Source organism: Panthera pardus, unplaced genomic scaffold (assembly GCF_024362965.1).
Source record: "Panthera pardus isolate Hobbes unplaced genomic scaffold, ASM2436296v1 HiC_scaffold_2, whole genome shotgun sequence".
NCBI lineage: Eukaryota > Metazoa > Chordata > Mammalia > Carnivora > Felidae > Panthera > Panthera pardus.
The window spans coordinates 17,448,793-17,471,177 of NW_026526765.1; the positions used below are offsets into that span (position 1 = coordinate 17,448,793).

The following is a 22,385-nucleotide window of genomic DNA, read 5'->3' on the forward strand; positions in this document are numbered from 1 at the left end:
TGAATGTCAAAAACAGACTAAACTGAGAAGCAAAAGTGGGTTCAATACAACCAATAAACCAGGAAACTTCTGTGGATCATGACCCACGAGCACGTTGATTGTTGGTGTATTTTCCTTCACCTATGGTCAACAAGACTATAGATGCCATTTCACTTCATGTTCAACTCTCTATAATTTAAAAAAAAAAATTCTTCTCAAGTGACTTTCTTTAATATAATCACAGAAAAATAAGTAAACATGGTGATTTTATACAAATAGTTAATAAATGTGAGTCGGTATATATCAAATTTCTGAAACATGCCAATTCACTACAGAACTGTAGGTAGATAGATAGACAGACCCAGGTAGATAGATAGGTAGATACCTAGGTAGACAGATAGACAGACAGGTAGATAGAGATGATAGATAAATATGATGACAGATATGGTGATGATAGATAGATAGATAGATAGCAAGACTAACAATAATTTCAATTTAATTATATGTATGTTGCAAATGTATAAATAAGTTTTTACTATTTTGTACTTATGCATATGAAAGTCACTATGGCTAGTTTAACTAACAACTTACTTAAAATATATCTAATAAAGCACAGGCAAGTGAGCAACCGTCCCTGTGGAATTCTGTTTTGCAAGGAGAGAGTCCAGGACTCCCATTATCTTTCGGTCACGACCCCAGGTGTGACAGGGGCTGCAAAGGAAATAACTCTGAGCCTCCATTTCCTACCACTCACAGTGTGGACCATAATCTTCATCTTCATTTAATGTATATCAAGCTACAAGACTTGTTTAGTTTATATTATTATTATTGCTTATTATTATTCTAGAAAAATTAGGTACTTTCTTCTCCTTTAGTCTAAGAACATAATTTCAAGGCTAGCAACGTGGCATGCAGGCAGATGAATTCCTCAGAAAACTGTACCACAAAATCTATTTCTTTCTGTTTAAACAAATCTATTCTTTCTGTTTAGTAAGCTATAACTTACTAAACGTCTCTATTTTGGTCAGTTTCTAACTACTTCTAAACTTTAATATCCTTAAGAATAGACTTCATCTTGTTTTTCTCATAAACCACAACAAATCGTGTTTTGCATATAAATGACTCTCTGGACAAGCTTATGACAACAAATGTATGAATTTGTGTCTAGTCTGAATTATGGATAGTAATGCCAGAGGTTAATTTTTCTGTACATACAAAGATGATATCCTATGCATTATGTTGAAGTAAAATGAAGCTATAACAAAATAGCTTTATATGCCAAATAACCTCAAAAAAAGAATTACCCAACAATTTGATCCCAACTCATAATGATATATTTACATACAAAATTTTCCCCAAATGACAGTTAGTGAGTCAATTCACTGATACTTGAGCTGTTCCACAATAAATGCAAACAATCCATTGCCATCTGGATAAATATATGACTAAGAAAAGAATTGTCTCTGGTATAATTTGTTTATTTTGTAATTATATAAAATATGTTTTAGGGCTTTAATGTAGATATTTTAAATTATCTTTGTCTAATGATATTTGTTACAGCAACACCAAAAATATATTGGAAACATTTGTGTGTTGATAGTTTCTGATAATTTGAATGAAGTGAATTTTTGGAGCTTCTATCTTTTTTAAGATTCTCAAGAATTAGTATCATAAAAACAGCAAAGCAGTAACGCATAAAAGAATTATTAGGAGTCTTATAAATTATTTGGACCTCCAACTATAGCAACACTGATTAATGACTGCTGTTTAATGAATTAAAGTTATTCAATCATTGTAACATTTCATTTTGCCTGAGATTTTTTATGTAAGGGTCAGGCTCTATCATATGCTAGTTCAATGTGCAATAAGGTATACTTACGTGTTTTTTTTTCTTCTTGCCAGTATAATGTAAGCTATTTCTCAGTCATTCACCATGATAATGGTTACCTGCTTAGCTGGCTAGTTTGATCGGTGAAAACAGCCTTATGCATTAGAATATGAATACATTTTACTTTTAAACTCTGCAAACTCAAGCAAAATAAAGCCCACAATAAACTATTCTTACTGTAAATCTTAATTATCATGAGGTATGTGTTTAGTCTCTTTACTTTTCACATGAATGCATAGCATTTACCCCAGCAGACTTCCTTGAGGACTCTAAAATACAGTGGTCTATGAACAGATACTAGAACAGGTCAGGGAGATACATATTTTAGAAATGATTATATATATGGATATATATGGACATATATACATATGTAGCATATATATACATATACATATGTGTGTGTATTTATGTGTTATGTGTCGAAATCCCAGTTCTACATATTTCCCAGTGAGGGCCAACATAAATAATGAGAATCTACTCATGAGGGTTTCCTAATTTGCATTTAAGTAAACTCTAGAGCCAGCATGTGCCCCAATCATGTCGATAGCTAAAAGAAAATGAATTTCTCTAAATATGAAAAATCTAAAATTGAGAATCTACTTCACTGAGAAAGCACAAACTCTTGTCTCATCTTCTACAAGTTGGAGCACAAGGCTCTGACTGGAGGTGTCAGACCTGCCATTATCATGCAATGATGATGTTTGGGTGGTCTACATAGCCACTGGGGAGAAAGAGACCTTCCAGAACTACAGAACAGGTGATTAATGAACTATCTGCAGACTTTCATCTTCAGTTAAGGTACAGAAGCCTACTAGTCCTACTTTGAAAAATATGCGCGTTGTGTGTGTGTGTGTGTGTGTGTGTGTGTGTGTGTGTGAGTGTATTAAGACGAAGGTTTCAGTAAGATTAGATAGTTTTCTAATGAATGATCTTTTATTATGGGAAATATGTCTTTGCTAAATAAAAGTTATTTGAAGAAACTGTCTCTGCTTAGCTGTCACTTATTATGTATAAGCCATTAGAGTGAATGGTTCAGGAAGGTCTTATAGTCTATAACACAAACAATTCATTTTGACCACATTTGCCGAAGATCTTAAAACTAAACTTTATTTTCTAACTACAGTATGGTGAAGCTATCCCCCAAGATTCTGGATGAGTAAAATAGATGAGAGCTGACATGAAAGAAATGATGAGAAACAAATGTAACTGTAATCGGATGTGGTATAGGAGGAGAAAAAAGATGCCAAGCGTGAAAGCAGTCTTCAGGAAACACCCTAAAGAAAACAGGTGTCCTCCAAAAAGGGAAGACCAGCATTCTGATCTCTTGACGATATGTCTGCTCTAGCAGCTCTGGCAGCTGACTGGATGATCTGCTCTCAAAGCCTGAGTACAGAGGACATACTTTTGTAAGGAGATGGCAGGACAGAGAAATCATACGGTACAAGAGCACCTTGTAAAACACCTGTTCAGCGTAACAAGGATGGGTGAATTTCCTCTGGGTCAAGTGGGCAACCCGAAAGCTAAAATTGAGAAACCATGTTATAAACTCACCCAAGAAGACTGCCTTCTATGCAAGGGGGGCATGGAATTGAGAAGCCAGAAGATCTACCACTGAGTACTCATATCACGTTCCTATGCAGATGGGATGCCCAGAACCCGCACCGTCAGATAACTCAAAGTTCACTTAAGAAGACGATGTTTGGGCAGCAGCCTTTCCTGCCAGTCTATTTAGTCCTAGAAGCAGTGGCAGCCAATGGAGTATCGTATCGGGCAGATAAGAGAGACTTGTGTGTTTCCCTCTCTCTTTTCCACTCTGACAGGCTGGAGAACGTGTACCCTACAAGCGAGGGGTCACAGTTCCAACTTACGGTGTCACTGAGTTCTGCAGTTATCTATTGCCATGCCACAACAAATAACCCTAAAATATAGTTGCTTGAAATAATTACTGTTTTAGACTTTCTCACAACATTGTAAGAATCCGGGCAGGGCTGGTCTGGGTACATGTTCTGTTTCACACGGCATTGGTGGATGTTACACTGTGGTATTCAGCTAGTACACTTTCCAAGACAGTCTCACTCACATACTCAGCACCCTGGGAGGTACGATGGGAAGGTTGAGCTGAACTGGGATAGTCAACCTGACCACCCACATGTGACCACTCTAGAATGGTTGTCTCAGGGTAATCAGTTTTTTTTATGTGACAGGTCAGTGTTCCAAGAAACAAGGTGGAAGCTGCATGTTCTTTTTTGTAAGTCTGACCTTTAATAATCAGAATAACCTAGAAGTAATGAAATCAGTTAAAGACATCATTAAGGCCTGAGAATAGGTGTCTGACTATTCTTGTTTAGTCACAATTGTTGAAGATAAACGAAACTGTTTAATATTTACACCCACTGAGTGGAGACTGAACAAAAAACCCCTCAACAGAAATATTCACATTCAGCTCTCCCCTGCACAGAAAAATGAAATTAGCTGCCAAAGTAGCAGATGGACAAAATAAAATAAGAAGGAAACAAAATGAAAGACACTCAGAAGGGATTTCCCCAAGCCTTTCACAAGACCAGAAGCAGATGACTGGGAGATGCACTCATTTTGCAAACTACATTGAAAACCAAATGTCACCATTCCCCCCGACTAATCTGTTACCTGAGGAAGCTGCGATAATATCCTAGGTTGTCCAGACAAACATATATGGCCCATGCCACTTTCAGTCTAGAGGACTGTCTTCTGGACCAAGCAGACACCAACACAAGGGATCAGTCCTAGCAATCCTATTGATTCTGAGGGATTCCTTAAAAAAAACCACTTATAGCTCCTGCATATTCCACAGTGACATTTATAAAAAAAAAAAAATTACATTAAAATTACATTAAAAATTACATTAAAATTACATTCTACGAAAAAGAGAGAAGGAAGAGGGGTGATTTTAAGAATACTCTCTTCAGTTTGAGAAAATATTTCAGAATGGGCTATTTTGTGTGATAATGAATTCCTCCTGCCTGGCCTCTGAAGCTCCCAATATTGTATACAGGGGTCCGGAGTGGCAGAGAAGCTGGAAAGCTGGCAGATTTTTGCGGGCACAGCATTGAAAGGGATGAGGTCACACAATGAAATGCACTCACTGCTAGATATTCATGCAAGTCTGCAAACAGGGCTCATTGGCGGCTGTCACAATTTCTCCGGACTTACGCTACGAGGAAAAGGAACAGGTTTCTGAGTTTCCCCAGGAGACCACTCAGCTGTCAGTCCAAAAATGAAAAACAGCTCAGCAGGGACTCGTTTAAGAGTGTTCAATCCAAAGAACTGCAGTATAACATTGATTCTGTCCATGCCATACTTACTAACTTTACTCGCAATTATGGAGAAATTATACTGCGCGGTGCTTTCTCTGTCTAGTAATTCATTAGTGGCGATGGTTCCTTCAGTTCCATCTATTGTAAAGTAGCTGTCCCCATCACTCTTCCAATCTATGAAGTACCTGTATATAAAAAGAGTAGATGCAAATGTGCAATGATTACACATTAATCATAATGGCAGTCAGGCTAACTTGACACAGTTCCTTATTTTTCTCCCTGTAGCTATTACCCACCTTGCAATAAAGAAGAGTGTAAATGACAGCTTCTTTATTGCAAAGTCAGTATGCTCAAGGGGAAACTGGAAATAATGAAAGATTTAGTACTCCTGCTGTTCATATTATTTTAGGGTCTTGACACCTTGAAAGCTCAGCAGAGACGAAAATTCTAAAGCTGACCATGGGTTTCCTTAACCTGCTGAATATTAAAACTTTTCCAAGCAGTAAAAGATTCCTTAATGGTGGCTGCGGGAAGAACTGGGGGTGGGGGAAGCATCTGGATACAGCTACAAAGAACTTTGGCCAGAACAGAGGTAGAATCTTCATTTCCACAGATAGGAAAAAAAAAAATCATATTATGGAAACTAAGGGGCAATTTTGTAACTGACACTGTGGAATTTATAGAGAAGTATTTCCCTCAAACACATATAAAGGAGACACTGTTGTTTTATTACTCTATGTCAGTACAACTTTTTAAAACAAACAGTGAACAATGTCCCTTTATCTCCTTTATTAGTTAACCTTTTGATAATAACAGATGTTACCTTCTTTATGTGAAGAAGCTGAACTAAAACATTCCAAGAAAATTAATTACAAAAACCAGAAATTGCCATTATATAAATCTTTATGCAGCAGATAGATAGAGTAAAAAGTCTTTTCAAACACATATTTTCAATCATAGTAATAAGCATTTTGAAATCTTAGCATGTACCAGATAATGTTCTAAATGCTTACCTGTATTACCTTATTAAATCCCCAAAAAACCAAAAAAAAAAAAATAAGAATTATCCATCTCCCCACTTTGCCTATGAGGAAACTGAATCATCGAGATATTAAGGAATCTGCCTCAGTTCACATAGAAACTTTTAGAGCGGATATTTGACACACGTCATCAATCTTTTCCATATAATTATCTTTATGTAGTCTTACCAATTTTAAATAGAACTTTATGTGAAAGAGCTCTGCTCATCAAAAGGCTCAACGTGCAATGTATTTATCACCAGTACTCTGGCCTGGGAATCATGACTAGGTCAATACAAACAGACATCATCGAAGTGAGCCCATCTAAATCCCCAGGCCAAAGAATCCGGTTGTTCATTGTGGAGTTAGTTAAGCCATGCATTTCAAAGTAGAAACTTATTGTTTTGACAGGTTGGTTATTTAAAACTGGGGCTAGAGGGGGCGCCTGGGTGGCTCAGTCGGGTAAGCATCTGAGTTCGGCTCAGGTCATGATCTCACAGTCTGGGAGTTAGAGCCTCACACAACCTCAGAGTCTGGAGCCTGCTTCAGCTTCTGTGTCTCTCTCTCTCCGCCCCTCCCCTGTTCATGCTCTGTCTCCCTCTCTCTCAAAAATAAAATAAAAACACTAAAAAAAATTAAACTGGGGTTAGTTTGCATCTCATTTCAGCGCTAGACTAAAATCAATTGCTTTCATAGATGATATTTATGACTCTTAACTTGTTAATATTTGTTGGTAACTGCTAGGATCAGAGTATGGGCCATGCTGTTAGTCCGCCTTGGATACTTTCGTGGTTGATTTGACGGGTGAGAAGGCATTGATGTCTTATGACTTCAATGTTGCATCCTGTCTCATAGGAATGCTCTCAGAAATGAATATTACAGAAATAAATATATAAATGAACTTAAGGCACATTTACAGGTCAGAGAGGACAGAGTATAATAGAGCTATCTCCCTATCACATAATCTCCTTTTCTGAACAAGGAAGCATTTTCTCACAAAACCCCTTTCCAGTACCTTTATTCAATTGAGCATAAGGATAATTTAGAAGAAAATGGCTACTGAATCTCCTTAGTGACTATAGCATTTCTGGAGGAAATTGTTGGTGTAGAGGAACTGGGTCCGATTGTACAATTCACTAAATATTTTCGGAGTGCCTGCTATATACCAAACACTATACTAGAGTTGAGAAATACAGTAAAGCACAATGCTCACCAGTGAGAAGTCCAGTTGGGAGACACAGACAATTTCAGTGCCTGATAGGAAAGAGAACACACCAGGAGTGCAAGGAAAAGACTCCCAGTTCAACACCCGTTGGTTTAGGCAAACTTTCCTTCACATGACGTTTGATGACATTAGAAAGTGATACAGGAATCATTTGGGACAAGAGTGAGGTAGACAAAGTGAGGAGAGGAGGAAAGGCATTTCAGGAGGCTGCGACAGCCATAGCAAAACCATGTTGTGGGTGGGGGGAGCTAACTATAAGCTGCATGGGAATCATGAAAAAATATCTGAAAGGCACAATCATATGGAAAAAGTTCAAAGATTTAGGTCAAGGAGGGTGGTATAAAGTACACTGAGGAGGTGGGGCATGTTTCTATGGCTAATGAACATTATCAAGGGGGACAATTTGTAATCTGGTAGGGCCAGGGAGTTGATGGTAATTTCTTTTTTTTATGTTTTTATTTAAATTCCAGTTAACATACAGTGTAATATTAGTTTCAGGTGTACAATACAGCGATTCAACACTGCCCTACACCACCCGGGGCTCATCACAGCAAGTTCGCCCCTTAATCCCCATCACCGATTTCCCCTCCACCATCCACTCACCCACCTCCTCTCCGGTAACCATCTTTTTTTTTTTTTTTTCTTTTGGTCAAGAGTCTGTTTTTTAGTTTCAAAATCCTTCCCCTATGATACCTAGTCTCCTTGTCTTCTATTTGGAAAATGATGTCCACTTAACAGTGTAACAGTGAGTGTTGTTGTAAAGATGAAATGAGATAGAATATGTGGGACTCGGCATAGAATCATGCGTGTGTGTACATGTGTGTGTATCCCTTTTCTCTTTCCACATTACCGATTATTTCGTTTTACTTCCTAGATTAAAAAAAAAAAAAAAAAAAAGATTCCCTAACATAAAAACATATGCTTACTACTGGGACTAAGTTGTGACATTCACAGTCTTCAACTTTAAAATTCCTGAACCACAGAGCTCCCACACAGACCCCTGGGGTACAAACCATGAGCACAAACATCCAGGCCCTAGTTCACACAATGGTGTTTTTCGTTTGGCACTCATTCACTATTGTCTGGCATCTAATTTTTAGCTCCGTCACTGTATTTTTTGGTGCCTCCTTTCTCCGGATGTTATCCTTTCTGGAATCTTTTTGCCTCCTTCTGGAGTTCTACTGAAACTTATTTGAACATTTTCTACTCAGCTAAATATCTTCAGCGTCTTCCCATAACTGATCAGGCTCCAAGACTGTAGGTCCTGTAGTATGTCCTGGCATCGTCCTGATGCCCTACCTTTGGGTGACTGACTGATCCCTGTGCCTGATTGAACAATAACCATGAGGCAACAACTACCATTTTAAATTGTGATGTTTTGCCCAATATAGCAAGTAAGAAATGACCCCCATCAATGAAGTGGAAATGGAGGTACTCCAACATTTCCTAGACATTTTCAGAGAAGACATGACCGTGTCCTAAAATGTCTAGATTATTTTCAGGAAATACACCCTTCCAGAGTGTAGATCACATGTTTACTTTAGGTTTGCCACAGTCCACAGCCAATCTAAGGGTAGAAGGATATTCTAATTGCAACTGCTCACAACAGTATTACATGAACTGTCTAATTTGGCCTCACTCACCTATATAAATGAGAAAACCCCTGAGATAGAGACTCTGAATCATGTTACCCTTATTTGGGAAGTAGATGAGATTTAAATTTTAAAAAAGGTGTTTATGATCTATATATAATGAAATAAATGTATAGTTCATATAAGTATGCAACCACTGTTGCTAAGAAACCTGTTTTCACAATTGAATAGAAATCAAAAATTAAAGCATTAACTTAATCTTTGCAGACCACTTGACAGGGTACAATTTTATTACTTTTCTGTAAATGAGTTTTCAGAAATGCCTTAAAAAGTTTTCTTCTCTCCATTAGGTAAGCATTCTCCTTAAAATTGTGTCTTTTAATTTGCCTAATAACTTTCTCACGGTTAATGGAAAAGCTAAATTCTCAAACACATTTTGTAAAAAGTCCTTGATGGTCCAGAGTTACTCTAAAAGTATTACATCTCATTCTTTAAGCAATAAAGATGTAGGAGTAATGGTTCAGGTCAAGGTAGAAAATTTTCTTTTGTTAATATGATGATAAACAGAATCTCTTCATTCTGTCTTAGTCACTGTTTTGTTTTGTTTTTTTCATTTTTTTTGAGGAAGATAATTAAATGAAAGTAAATTCCATTCAATTTATTTTCACAAACATTTTATTGAGAACCTAAGGCACATACGACAACACTTAGGTTATAGTCGCTTCATCAAGAATCACAATTAATTTTTTTTTCTTAGAAATCCCAACATTTCTCTCAAACTTTGTTACATCTTAGTTGTTAGTTTCCTATTAATCCCTTTTAGTTTAGTTTTGTTTTGTTTTTTCTAATCCTCTTCTTCATTCTAACTTTCCCCTTAGGAAAATTAAACGTTATATCATAGACAGTATAGAGAGCTTCTCTTGTTGTTTGCTGTGAAATGAAACATTTTTATAAAATTATAATCATTTGGGGCGCCTGGGTGGCTCAGTCGATTGAGCGTCCGACTTCGGCTCAGGTCATGATCTCACACTCCATGCGTTCGAGCCCCGCGTTAGGCTCTGTGCTGACAGCTCGGAGCCTGGAGCCTGCTTCAGATTCTGTGTCTCCCTCTCTTTCTCTGCCTCTCCCCTGCTCATGCTCTGTCTCTTTCTGTCTCAGAAATAAATAAAAACATTTTTAAAAAATTAAAAAATAAATAAATAAAATTATAATCATTTAATAAAGTCATAAATCTTCTGTCTTTAAATTTTCCACTTGGAGGCACATAATATGTTTATAAATACATCCTTAAAGAAAGAGAAATACATCATAATCCACATTTTTATTAAAATTAGAGTTGTTATATTTTAATTTCCCTCCAGGTTGCTTAAGAGTTTCTTAGTTTTTTATCGCTCATCATCAGGGAAATACAAATCGAAACCGCAATGAGATACCACCTCACACCTGTCAGAATGGCTAATATTAACAATTCAGAAAACAACAGCTGTTGACGAGGATGCAGCGAAAGGGGGACCCTCTCACTCATTTTTAAAAAGTGACATGTGGTGGGGTGCCTGGGTGGCTCAGTCAGTTGAGCGTCTGACTTTGGCTCAAGATATGATCTCGCAGTCTGTGAGTTCGAGTCCCACGTGGGGCTCTGTGCTGACAGCTCAGAGCCTGGAGCCTGCTTCGGATTCTGTGTCTCCCTCTCTCTCTGTACCTCCCCTGCTCAGACTCTGTCTCTCTGTCTCTCAAAAATAAATAAACATTAAAAGAATAAATAGTCACATGTGGTCTTCTGACTGTGCATCAGATTTTTATGTCTCTAAATGCCAACTTTATCTGTCCCTAGAGTTTTATACCCAGAAACTCAGAAGCAGCTTGCTCTAGTGGGAAAAAAGTAAAGGTTAGGCAAATATTGATTCAGTTTGGGTTCTGCCATTAAGAGCTTCAGTATTAAACAGAACTTTCAGTTTCTCATGTATTACAAAATATGGACAGCTCTATCTGACTAAATAAGGAAGGAATGCGATCATGCCTTTGCCCATGTTTCTCCCTGTGAAGCCTTAGCAAATCCCTCCAGGCAGATTTATTGCTTCTTTATTATAAAATTCTATCTTCTTACTTATTTTATCTAATATCTATTTTAATTGGTGTTAACAGTCTCTCTCCAATGAGAATAGTGAAATAATTGCATTTTGCTTTGTTGTTACAGTAAGTTTCTATAGAATACTCAGAATTCATCACCAAATTTACTGCTCTATCCATAATATCTTGTATGTATGAGTTCCGTTATGTTATAAAATACCTGACTGTTGTTAATACTAGTCTGATGATATTTCAAGCATGGAATTACTTCATGTGTATCTTTGAATATTCGAACATTAATTCTGAAGCCCTTTTCAGGTACCTTCAACTTAACTACTTCCTTGAACTGAATCAAATGCTTGTTGATGTAAGTCACAGTTGGAATTATTTACTCTCTAGTGGCTGTGGCCAAATGTCTCTGCGCTACAGACATTCTAACTAGAGCAATTTACCATTTGACACCCAAATATAGACATCATATTTAAAAGACGGCTTTTATTTCCCTTTTTTCTGATAACAAAGCTTCATCTCCTCTTTGCAGTTTGTTTACTGTTTAGCTCCTTTACATTCTGAAAATCACTCACATTCTCTTAACTCATCAACTAGTCTTATAATATTTTCTAGGGAGAGGTTTTTGTATCTATGATATATTTAAAGTAACTGATCCTTTGTTAGCAAGGATGTGGAAAAAAGGGAACCCTTGTGCACTGCTGGTGGGAATGCAAACTGGTGCAGCCACTGTGGAAAACAGAATGGAGGTTCCTCAAAAAAATAAAAAGAGGGGCGCCTGGGTGGCTTGATCGGTTAGGCGTCCGACTTCGGCTCAGGTCATGATCTCGCGGTCTGTGAGTTCAAGCCCCGCGTCGGGCTCTGTGCTGACAGCTCAGAGCCTGGAGCCTGTTTCAGATTCTGTGTCTCCCTCTCTCTCTGCCCCTCCCCTGTTCATGCTCTGTCTCTCTCTGTCTCAAAAATAAACGTTAAAAAATTTTTGAAAAAAAAAATAAAAAAAATAAAATAAAAAGAGAACTACCCCATGACCCAGCAACTACACTACTAGGGATTTATCCAAAGGACACAAAGATGCTAATTCGAAGGGGCACATGAACTCCAATGTTTATAGCTGCACTATCGACAGTAGCCAAAGTATGGAAAGAGCCCAAATGTCCATCGATGGATGAATGCATAAAGAAGATGTGGTGTGTGCGTGTGTGTGTGTGTGTGTGTGTGTAATGCAAAATTACTCAGTGATCAAAAAGAAAGAAATCTTACCATTTGCAACAACATGGTTGGGACTAGAGTGTACTAAATAAAGTACTAAGTAAAAATGTGCTAAGTAAAATAAGTAAGTCAGAGAAAGACAAATATCATGTGATTTCACTCATATGTGGAATTTATGAAACAAAACAGATGAACATAGGGGAAGGGGAGCAAAACTAAGATAAAAAGAGAAAGGTAGACAAACCATAAGAGACTCATATACAGAGAACAGACTAAAGGTGGCTGGTGGGGTATTCGGTGGGGGATGGGCTAAATGGGTGATGGGCATTAAGGAAGGCACTTGCTGGGATGAGCATTGGGTATTATATGTAAGTTATGAATTACTAAATTACACTATATGTCAACTTGGATTTAAATAAAACTTATGAAAATAATAAAATAAAGAAACTGATCTTTAAAAATCAAAATAATATGAAATTTCAAATAAATGTGAGAAAAGTCTATTTATAAAAGCAATTAAAGAAATTATAGAGAGAAGGGAATGAGCTATAAAATGTGTGTGCCGTATATGGGGTACTCCCTCAGCATTTCAAGATAAAACAAAGAATGAAACCTCCAGCAGGCAAAAGGTAAATGCAAAAAGTCAGTTATAAACAAATATATAAATTTGGATGTTTTGTCATTTTGAGGAGTTAGCATGAAATATATAATAGGATAGCCTGCAAAGTAACATATCACCCTAACTAGTATCTGGACACTTAGCCATTGAGATTTCCTTGAGTATATCACTAGAATAACATAAAATTTTGTCTAAAAATAAAAGCAAATTCATCAATGGATTGGTCAATCCACATAAAAATTAGACCTGTAAGTCTGTATCACAGATCCATTGAATTTTGTCAATAAATCCTCAATTTTGTCTAAATCTTATAAGAACTTTGTCTAAAAAAATGAAAGTCACTGAATCTCAAATAATAAAATTTTACTTCAATACATACCAAAAATTTGTTAATAAAACAACCGTATATTTTGGTTTTTGCTTTTCCAGCCTGATAAATGTCAATGGTGTCAGTTCAATTAAACATTTTTCAGATTTAGTTAAAGTTGGTGTAAGATTTAAATCAGAGTAACACAGGGACGCCTGGGTGGCTCAGTCAGTCAAGCGTCCGACTTTGGTTCAGGTTGTAATCTCACACTCAGTGACTTTGAGCCCTGCGTCAGGCTCCGTGCTGACAGCTCAGAGCCTGGAGCCTGCTTCAGATTCTGTGTCTCCCCCTCTCTCTGCCCCTCCCCTGCTCATGCTCTGTCTCCCTCTGTCTCAAAAATAAATAGAAACATTAAAAAAAATTAAATCAGGGTAACATAAATAAAGTGTTTAGAATACTTTCGCGTGTATAATATAGTCCATGGTTACCATATTTAAGGGATTAAATATTGTACATTTTTACTGACTTGTTTTGGCTTTCTACCAAATTTTGTTTAATAAGCTACTCAAAACTATGAAATTTTAATTATATTTTCAACAATTTTCTTAAAATTGCAAAGCAACTCAAAAACTTAGGTGAGTATTTCAATTGCACTGAAAAAGGGAAATACTTAGCTCTCCGTTTAGAATCTGGCTGCTTATGGTTAAATCCTATTCTCATCCTTACTGAAGACATAATTGGATCTTCCTAAGCCTCAGTTTCTCCCTCTATAAAATAATGTCAGTTACCATGTTTCAACAAAACTCACCAAAGTGCCCGGCTCAAAGCCAGGAACAAATTAGCTATTACAAGGTCACCATATATTGATGGTTATCAAATTCACTATATATTGGTGGCACCCAAAGTAAATAAAAGTAAACTTGTCCATTTTGTACACGTTCTTTGCAGTAGCTCCTTTTTATTGATTGTCAATGGATTGGTCATTTGAGGAAAGCAAAATAAGCTTATTCACAAAGGAATTTCTCATTCTTCATGGCAAGTTAAAATCTCTATCTTCTCTATCGACAACCTTTCAAATGAATTATTCTTAATCATTTCATTGATGTAAATTTAGAGGGAATGCTTCTTTCATTCCCAGTGCAATCAAAATAAGCAGGGAATTCTAGTAAAGGTGTTGCCTTTCTCTAACATTGTCAACCTCACCATAGATCTGCTTGTAAATGGGAGATTCTGATGGATAAATAATTGGATAAGAGCATGTCTAAAGCTTATACATACTCAGTTGTCTCACTGGGGGTAGCTTCTGCTGAGTTTCTGGCTAGTGGAGATCAAGGAGAGATTACAGATATGTAAATCCAGTCTCTGATAAATTACATAACTGAAAACTAGCGTTAAGAAATCTGAAAATGAAATTCACCCAAACTCAACTTTTCTCTTTACTTTTGTTCACACAATTCCATTCCCTTCGATTAAAATAGTTTCTCACCTTCTATTTCATCTCCCTCACCCTTGACTTTGAAGAATTCTTGTATATTTTAGAGAACAGTCCTTTATCAGATGTGTCTTTTGCAAATATATATATATTAAAATTCACATTGTGAATGCTAAAGTAAAGAGATAAGGCAAGCAGTGCTCAAAAAGGATTAACTGTTTTATCTTAATGAATATTTTATATAACCTTACGGATAAAATGTTTTCTCCCAATTGCTATCTGAGTCTTCAGTATTTTCTAAGAAAACAGTCCATAAATATAAAATCAGTTTGTTCTCTGCTAAATAATAAAAACCAGAATACAAAAGGGTGATTAGAGATGTACAAAATGAGAAATTGGACTCTACATAATGAAGCATTTTTAAACCTCACTTTAAGAAAAAGAAATCATGTGTTACTCTCTTTATCAGAAACTATCTTTCATGAATCACTTCATTAATTCTAAGCAGAGACAACCTGACCTTTAACACTACCTAGGATTAAGTATCACCAAAATATATATTGCAAATTTTTAGATCACTAGAAAGATGCAGGGTAACTATAAAGAATACAGAAAATATTAAATGAAAAAATAGGGATAATATGTACAAATGATAGACATGGGGGGAAAGCAGATAGAACCTTATATTATGGAATATTTCAAAGAAACTCAGGGAAAAAGTAGAAAGAATTATGGAATTTAGGCACTACAGTAGCAGCTTTAAGTGTTAATATCTGGGGAGGTTGCCCTATTGACTTTTTTACTACTGTGTTGTGTTTAGGACCTTCAAGAGAATTATTTGTCCAAAGTTGATTTTTGTATGGTGTCTACTTGGAAAGGTACTGATGACATTTAGCTTCCATTAACTCTATTTATAAAAGCTAAGGATCTGAAAAAACATTTACAAAATGAAGAAGAGGAAGAAGAAGAAGAAGAAGAAGAAGAAGAAGAAGAAGAGGAGGAGGAGGAAGAAAGAGTATACTCTTGACTGCATTGTATTAAGATGGTTCTATATAGAGAGATATAGAGATAATAATATAGAGATAAAGCTCAATAAAGATTATATCTAAACACCCAGGTCTTCAAACCTTTAAAAGACCAAAAGACCTATTATGTTTATATACCTAGATCTGTTTGTGGTCAATTTGGAAAAATCAAATGCACATATATACATACATACATACTCTACATTTCATTAATACATTTCATTATATATTAGTATAAATATATTAAGAGAATTTTACACGTAGTATGTAAGAGAATAAGGAAATATTACTATAAAGTATCTTTTTATTTCATGTATTTGTGGATGGTGGTTAAAAAGTGAATACATATTTATTCAATAAGCTAAAAATGGTAGGTACCATGATAGAGTTCAATATGGTTGGTGTCTTTAGTGAATATGAAAGATAGGAAAAACACAAGATTGAGAGGAAGGAGAAATGAGTTAGAATATATATATATATATATATATATATATATATATATATGTATATATATATATATGTGTGTGTGTGTGTGTGTGTGTATATATACACACACACATACATACACACATATGTGTATGTATGTGTGTGTGTATATATATATATATATATATATATATATATATATAATTGCCTATTCATATATATATGGCTTTGCCACCTAAGATGGCAGAATTCTAGGATGAAGAAGATGAAATAGAGAATGAGAAACTATTTTATGTAGGGAATAGAATTGTGTGAACAAAGGTAAAGAGAAAGGGTGAATTTTGGTGAATCTCATTTTCAGATTTCTGAATGCTAATTCTGAGCTGAACATCACTTAACGGTATATCTGAGTTGTATATGTTTATCAATGACTTTATTTGCATATCTATAATATCTCCTTGATATTCTTGGGCAGCCATTAGGCAGAAACTCGGATAATTGAGTATATAAAGCTTTAGACATGCTTTTATCAAGCTGTTCATCCATCAAAATGTCCGGCTTACAATAGGATCTTATCTGGAGTTGACACTATGAAAGAAAGGCAACCCTTACTAAAATTCCCTGCTCATTTTGATTGCACTGGGGAAAAAAAAATAGCATTCATAAAGTTCAACAATATGAAAACAAAAACTTATTTTAAAAACTGGTCAAAGAATTTAACAAATCTTACCAAAGAAGCTATACAGATGTCAAATAGGCATGTAAGAAGATGTCCTATCAAGCTCTTTCATCAGCAAATTAAAACAACTATGAGATATTACTACACACCTATCAGGATGTCCCAACTTTGGAATGCTGACAACACCAAATGCTGGTGAGGCTGTGGAGTAACCAGAACTTGCATTCATTGCTGGTGGCAATGCAAAATGGCGCAGCCACTTTAGATGACAAAGTAGCGGCTTCTTACAAGTCTAGGCATTATCCCACCATATGTTCCAGCAAACGCACTTCTTGGTATTGACACAAAGGAGCTGAAAATTTATTTCCACATACAAACTTGCACATAGATCTTTATATGGCTTCATCAGTAATTGCCAAGACATGAAAGTAATTCAGATATTCTTCAGTAAGTGAGTGGACAAATAAACTCTGGTACATCGAGACAACAGAATAGTATTCAACACTAAAAAGAAGTGGCCTAGGAAGCCATAAATAGGTAGGAAGGAATTTTTATGTATGTTACTAAGAGAAAAATGTCAATCTGGAAAGCCTACATACTCTATGACTCCAACTATATGACATTCTGGAGAAGTTAAACTATAGAGGCAACAAATATGTAATTGACATACAGGGCTTGGTAGGGCTGGGGGAGTGATGAATAGGCAGAGCCTGGGGGATTTTAGTGTGAAAATACTCTGTATGATGTCTACTGATGGATACAGGTCATTATACATTTACTTGAACCCCCAGAATGTACAGAACCAAGAGTGAATCCTAAGGTAAACTATGGACTGTGGGTGATTATGATGTGTAGGTTCAGTTGGAACAAACGTACCGCTCTGGTGGACATCAGTCATGGAGGAGCCTATGCATGTGTGGTGGCAAGGGATATCGGGGAAATCTCTGCAAACTTAAGTTTTGCTGTGAACTTAAACTTCTCTAAAAATGCTAAAATGTAAAAATCTGGGGTGCCTGGGTGGCTCAGTCAGTTGAACATCCGACCTCAGCTCAGGTCATGATCTCACAGCTCATGGGTTGAAGCCCTGTGTCAGGCCATGTGCTGACAGCTCAGAGCCTGGAGCCTGCTTTGGATCCTGGGTCTCCTTCTCTCTCTGCCCCTTCCCCCTCATGCTCTCCTTCAAAATAAATAAACATCAAAAAAATGCAAGACATCTATGAAAAACTTAATAAATAAATTAAAATGTAAAAAAAAATTTATACCAATACCTCATCATTTAATCGTACAAAAATCTCACTAAATAAGTGAAAATGAAAGTGGAGAATGAAAAATTAAAGACGTGAAAAAATAAAGATATGGCATACAAATGATGTAAATATTAGAAGAAAAAGTAGAGAGAACCTGGTATTATGGAAAAATTCAAAGAAACTTAGGGGGAAAAGGGGAATGTGGAATTTAGACACTGCAGTAGAGGCTGAATGTATTAATGTCTGGGAGTGGGCGACTTTTTGAATTTTGAAGTTTTGCCTGTTTTTTGTTTTGTTTTGTTTCGTGTTGTTGAGAGACAGGGAGTGCAAAAATAGGAGGATGGGGAAGGAAGATCTGACGTGGGATCTGCACTGACAGCAGTGAGTCCATGTGGGGCTTGAACTCACGAACTACGATATCATGACCTGAGCCAAAATCGGACATTCAACTGACTGAGCAACCCAGACACCCCTGAATTTTTACCATTTTTTCAAATCTTTTTTTTATTAGTTTTTTCTTTATTTCTGAGAGGCAGAGAGAGACACAGCGCGTGAGGGGGAGGGGCAGAGAGAGAGGGAGACACAGAATCGGAAACAGGCTCCAGGCTCTGAGCTGTCAGCACAGAGCCCGATGCGGGGGCCCGAACTCAAGAACCATGAGATCATGACCTGAGCCGAAGTTGGACGATCAACTGACTGAGCCACCCAGGCAGCCCGAATTTTTACCATTTAATTACCACTGAAAATAAATTATATATGTTGCTACCAGATGGTATTTGATAAGCTGGGTCTCTTTTTCCTCTCACTTCCTAAGGGTGTTTTGTAGTTGAGCTCAACTTCCTGTCCATATAATAAGATTTTTGATGTATTGGAAATGTCTCTCAAATAAAAATCAGCTATACTGATAGTCTCTTAATTCATGATGAAAAAATCAATTCCAGTTGATTACAGATTTTTTTTTCCCAAAACTCTGGTGAACAGACCAAATTTAGGATTTCAGATAATTTTAAGCAGGACACAGATAAACATTTCTATTTTAATGACAAGTTATTAATTATTTTAAATATCACAATCTACTTATGGTAATTGATAATGGTTTTCTGTTTATTAATTGATTTTACTACTTGATTTAAGTGGTAGGTTTTGGTTAGAAATACCGTTAAACAGAAGGTTACATGAATAAGGAGCATTTTAGTTGTTCAATTAAATTATGTAATTTTGAATTTATATATGGAAGTTTATATGTACAAAATACATTTTACTTTGAGTCATCAGATTCTTATCATCCCATACTTCTTACATAGATTGAGTTTAGAATTGAATTATCCATTTTCCTTTTTTATACATAAAATTAATTAGATTAAATTTTCTTTTAAAATTCATAGGATAACTAAGAAGTTTACGTCTTTGTAACAAAAGAAACATGGCAGACTGAACAAAATTATCCACTAAAATCTCTCTGTAGCTCAAATCACTCATACTCAAGACAAATGTTAATTTTCATGTAACTGAATAGTGATCATATATTTTAAATTTCATTTCTAAGCTTAAGAGACTACTGTTGTGAAAATCCCTCACTTCACCAGTGGTGGGCAAACTCATTCTCACTTGACTCACAAGAAACTGTTCTCATAAACTATATAATAAGAGGGTCAAAGGATACAGAACATTAGAGACAGGAAATGAATGTATCTAATAGCAAAGGCTAGAAGAGTAAAGGAAACAATAACGAGAAATTAAGCTTGGGATGGGGGGGACCAGATATGGTATACGGTTGACTCCTGAACAACACAAGTTTCAACGGCACAGGTCCACTTATATGAGGGTCTTCTTTGATACATACAAAACAGTTTTGTAAATGTATTTTATCATCCTCATGCTTTTGTTAATACGTTTTATTTTTCTGGCTTACTTTATTTTAAGAATGCAGTATATAATATATATAACATACAAAATATATGTTAATGGCTGCTTACATTAATCATGAGGGTTCTGGTCAATAGTAGGCTACTAGAGATTTTGGGGAGTCAAGTTACATGTGGATTTTCAACTATGCAGAGGGTTAGAGCCACTAACCCCCACATTGTTCAAGGGTCAACTACATTTGGAGTTATTACACCCAACTGTACCTTTCTTCAAAATTGTTTTAATCCTTGCTTAATGCCATTGCATTCTGGTTCTTTATTCTGGGCTCAGTGATAATAAAAAAAAATATACTGGGGTGCCTCGGTGGCTCAGTCAGTTAACCATTCGACTCTGGATTGCAGCTCAGGTCATGAACCCACGGTACATGGGATTGAGCTCTGCACTGACAGCATGAAGCCTGCTGGGAATTCTCTCTCTCTCCCTCTCTCTCTGCCCCTCGCCCACTTGTGGTCTCTTTCTCTCTCTTTCTCTCTCTCTCTCTCTCTTTTCTGAAAATAAATAAATAAACCTTAAAAAGGTAATAAAATACCCACTGGTATGGAATAATGTAGCTCTGAATTAATGCCTTGTACAGTAACCCTGTGAAAAGGCAGTGAAGCAAAGGGAAACAAAGTGTGCCTAAATGTTAGGTAATTTCACATTTTGATGCTTATTTTTCACAACATCTTTTTACTACCATTTTTAAGTGAGCAAACATGTTTTCAGGCCCAAAATACGATGATTCATACCCTATGTTTCCTCAACTGACATGATTCAAGCTTATTGTTTACTCCAAGGACATGGAAGGAAGAGAGCTTTCATGTTGATTCAAAAGCGGCTCTGTCTTTTGACAACCCCTCACGGGGATCAATTAGATCCATCTGTGTCTACAGCTTTGGTGAGTCAGGCTGCTACCCATTAGAAGGAAGGCTAGTGATGCCGCTTTATTCCATATACAGTAGCTCTTGTCGGACACTAGCTCGTGTGACAGTAACCCCCCCCCCGCAACAACAACAACAACAACAACAACAAAACCAGTCTTACAGTTGAATTGTTTCTCTAAAACATAGCTTTCCTTTATTCCTCACACCAGGATCTTAACTCTAAACATCTTCTTGTATTTGGAAATCTGAAACCCTCACCACCCTCCCACCTTTGCCAGGTGGTGGGTTTCCTTATAAATTCTCTGATTTGTTTGGTTTTGTTTTTGACATACTGCATTAAGTTCGTATTTTATAAATATTTTGATCCCATCATGCTTTGATCAGTCTTCAAAGATAGAACATACAGTAAATTAAATAACTTAGCACGTTCTCTAGATCTCTTGTTTCACTATGTTCCAGAATTCTCATTTACTGTATGTATCATAGAGAATTTCAATCCATATTTATTTACCTACTACTTTCCTTACAGCCTTCAATATTTCTTCTGTAACTGTTTATATTCTCGAAATTCCCCGTGAATCTACTCACGAGGTATTTCCCAGTTTCACAATTATCAACAGCACACTTGTGGTCTTAAGAATAGGATTGATGAATGATGACAGGTTAATATATAACAACTACTAACAGAGCTGATTCTTGAGAACGCTTCTACAAACACTAGTAATAAACACACTCTTCTGGAGTTTAACCGAGTGTGAGTCATGTTGTAAAATGGACATGTAGAACAACAACTTGAATCCTATGAGGAAATTAACCAGCATTCAACCTGACATGTAGGGCACTCAGGAGTTTCTATTTCTCTTCTCTTTCCCAAGACAAATGGTGCTTCTTTAGCGTTCTCTCCTGACCACTGACGTGTTTCGAGAAGAGGAATACTCAGACCATCTTGGGAGATAGATTCATATGAATACAAAGAACAAGGCTTACCTGCTCTCAAGCCATTTCCTGAGACTTTCCTATATGCTATGAATGTGTTGAGGTAACCACTGAATGATTTATGCATTTTTTTGTATTATTGCCCCATGACAGAAAGTCTTATAAGATATGTCTATATATTTTCCTTAGGTCAATAGTGTTTTTGCATCAAAAGCCAACTTTTCTTTGGTCTGATTTTGTATATGAAAGTTTAACCCCTTAGAGGTGGAAGATTCAGAACAAATCACACACTGCTCTCTCTCTTTCTTTTCTACTTTTTTTTTTTTTTTTTTTTTTGGTTTCCCAGTGCTTGTATGCATGTGGGATATGGGCAGCTAGCAGGGAATTGAAAGGTTCAGAAGAAACAGAGTTGAATCAATAGGAAGTCTCAAACTATGTTGCAGAATCGATGTATAAGTGAGGGAAAGGGAAATCCCACTGTTTCAGTAGTAGTACAAATGGAATGTATGGGTTTCGGGAGGAAGGAGAGAGAGAGATTCTTTTCTTACTCTACCGATGGCTTTGTTGACTCACTACCCAGCAGCCTTATAGCAAAAGGAGCTCTTTGTAACGTCTGGGCTTTGAGCAGTCCCATAATTCATCTT

General features: G+C 36.4%; 1 protein-coding gene across 5 annotated transcripts in view; it reads right to left on the reverse strand.

The window, feature by feature from the left end:
• The window catches only part of CDH12 (cadherin 12), a 1,048,697-nt gene that overhangs the window by 26,112 nt on the left and 1,000,200 nt on the right, over positions 1-22,385 (reverse strand). For all 5 annotated transcript variants that reach the window (XM_053906903.1, XM_019450745.2, XM_019450744.2 and 2 more), the window contains one exon: positions 5,209-5,345. In XM_053906903.1, the coding sequence (XP_053762878.1) occupies positions 5,209-5,345 (137 nt within the window). The remainder of the gene's footprint in view (positions 1-5,208; positions 5,346-22,385) is intronic.